Source organism: Lemur catta, chromosome 9, assembly GCF_020740605.2.
Source record: "Lemur catta isolate mLemCat1 chromosome 9, mLemCat1.pri, whole genome shotgun sequence".
NCBI classification, from domain to species: Eukaryota; Metazoa; Chordata; class Mammalia; order Primates; family Lemuridae; genus Lemur; species Lemur catta.
This window is the reverse complement of record NC_059136.1, coordinates 682,121-684,014: the sequence shown is the minus strand read 5'-3', so window position 1 is coordinate 684,014 and position 1,894 is coordinate 682,121. Positions and strand designations below refer to the sequence as shown.

General features: G+C 63.5%; 1 protein-coding gene across 1 annotated transcript; it reads right to left on the bottom strand.

The window, feature by feature from the left end:
* Positions 1-1,692, bottom strand: ANKRD34C (ankyrin repeat domain 34C). Its single transcript, XM_045561040.1, is given in 8 exon segments — positions 1-184; positions 186-282; positions 285-317; positions 320-352; positions 355-954; positions 957-1,162; positions 1,234-1,567; positions 1,570-1,692. Coding segments are annotated over 8 exon segments (1,587 nt in total). The 5' UTR covers positions 1,670-1,692.
* Between the last annotated feature and the right edge of the window lie 202 nt (positions 1,693-1,894).

Sequence of the window (1,894 nt, the reverse complement as noted above, 5' to 3'; positions counted from 1 at the left end):
CTAGGTCGCGATTTCTTCAAAGTCAGACAGCTGGGTCATCTGCTCGCTCTGCATCGAATGCCTCCAGAGCAGCCTCCTCTGACCTCTCAGCTCAGCTCTCTTTGGTGAACTTGGAGCCACGGGAACCATCGGCTTCAAGCCACTCTCGAGCAGGGAGGGAGGTTTGCGCCAGGTCTGATGTCCAGACCGGCGGGTTCAGATTCGCATGCAGAGGCGGGAGGAAGCTGGGCCGCGAGTGCGAGACACAGTCGGGGAGCAGAGTCCCAGAGCCCCGCCTTTCAGCAGATGCGGCGGCCGGCGGCGTGCCGGGCCCGGGACACGCTGGGCACAGCGTCCAGGGACTCCCGGGAGCGTGGGAGAGGGACACGTGGGAGCCATTGAGCTTCCTTCTGTCTGAGGACCCTTTGCCGGGGTCGAGGCAGGTGGAGCAGTCAGCCCCCGGCTGCAACGCTAAATCGTAGAGGTCATTTTCCAGCTGCACGAGGGACGCTGGCTCTTTGAGAGCAGAGGGTCCCGACGGGCCCAGGCCACCCTTCTCGGGGTTGGCAGGGAGCGTCCCCCTTCGGGCCACACGCGGGTGGGGAGCCTGGCCTTTCTCGTGGGCGGCTTTCCAGGCCGGCGCCGGGGAGGCTGGAACCCTCAGCAGCTGCCCCGTGACCGTGGGGAAGAGGGAAGGGTCCTTGCTGTCGATGCTGCTGGTCCTGGAGAGGAGCCTCCTCTTAGCCGAGGACACGTCGCTGATGCTCCTGAGGACCTCGCTGTCCGTGCCGGCGCTCTGGGTCTCGTCGGGGCACGCCGAGGCCGGCAGCACCAAGGGTGTGATCAGGCCCCAGGGTTCCGACCGCAGCCTCTCCAGCTGGGGCAGGCGGGCCCGTCTGAGAGTCCCGCCTTTCCGGGTGGGTGACCCGGGCTCGTTGAGAGCCTTGGTGGCACTGCGACCGCTCGGGTGCCCGTCTGGAGGCTGAAGAAGTCACCGTCCTTCTCGGCGGGTGGAGAGCCCAGGCCTGGAGGCCTCAGATCGACGGCAGAGGGAGACGCACCCGGGGGAGGCGACTGTCTGTCTGCCGCTCTGGGAGAAGGGGGGACGTTAAGGCACTGTTTGGTGGTTTTGGTGCCTGAGGGGGACTTGTCCGTTGTTATGACGGAGAATTTTAAAAATTGTCTAAAGGAAGAAAACCTTTGGAGTTTGAAGGTGACATAGCAAGTCCAGTGATCTGAGCTGTGGATGCCGGCTTCCCCTTGGCTTTGCAGGTGTCTCAGAGGTACTTCAAAGCGTCCTTGTCATCTGCATTTATGGTGTAAACCAGGGCCGAAGCCCCGGTGCGGTCCTCCAGGCTGGGGTCGGCTCCGTTCTCCAGAAGCAAGGAGGCCACCTCCCCGCCCACCCTCCGGATGCAGGCGTGGATGAGCGCGGTCTTGCCTGACTTGTCCTGGATGTTGGGGTCCGCCCTGTTGTCCAGCAGGTACTTGACCATGCGGGTCTTGCTGCTGCTCTGCCGGTCTGCGTGCTGAGTGCTACAGGCCACCATGAGCTCCATCCCGCCCTTGTCGTTGCTCTCGTTGATGTCAGCCCCCCTTCCAGGAGCAGCCTGGTCAGCCGCAGCCTCCCCAGCCACACGGCCTTTAGCAGGGAGTTGCCGTCCGTCCTCAGCTCCGTGTCGTCTTCCATCCTGCTGGCCACAGCTGAGGGCCCCCGAGCCGCGGTGGCAGTCACACCTGGTGGCAGTCACACCTGAGGAAGAGCGGAGTCGGTCACGTATGCTGTAGCTGGCCTGGGCAGCACTGTTGTCACAGGGTCCCTGATCCCACGTTATGGTACCTTGGCCGAGTTAACTCACGTCTCTGGGTTCATTTATTGCCCTGTAACGTGTGTTGGGAGGGACGGCAGTGACCA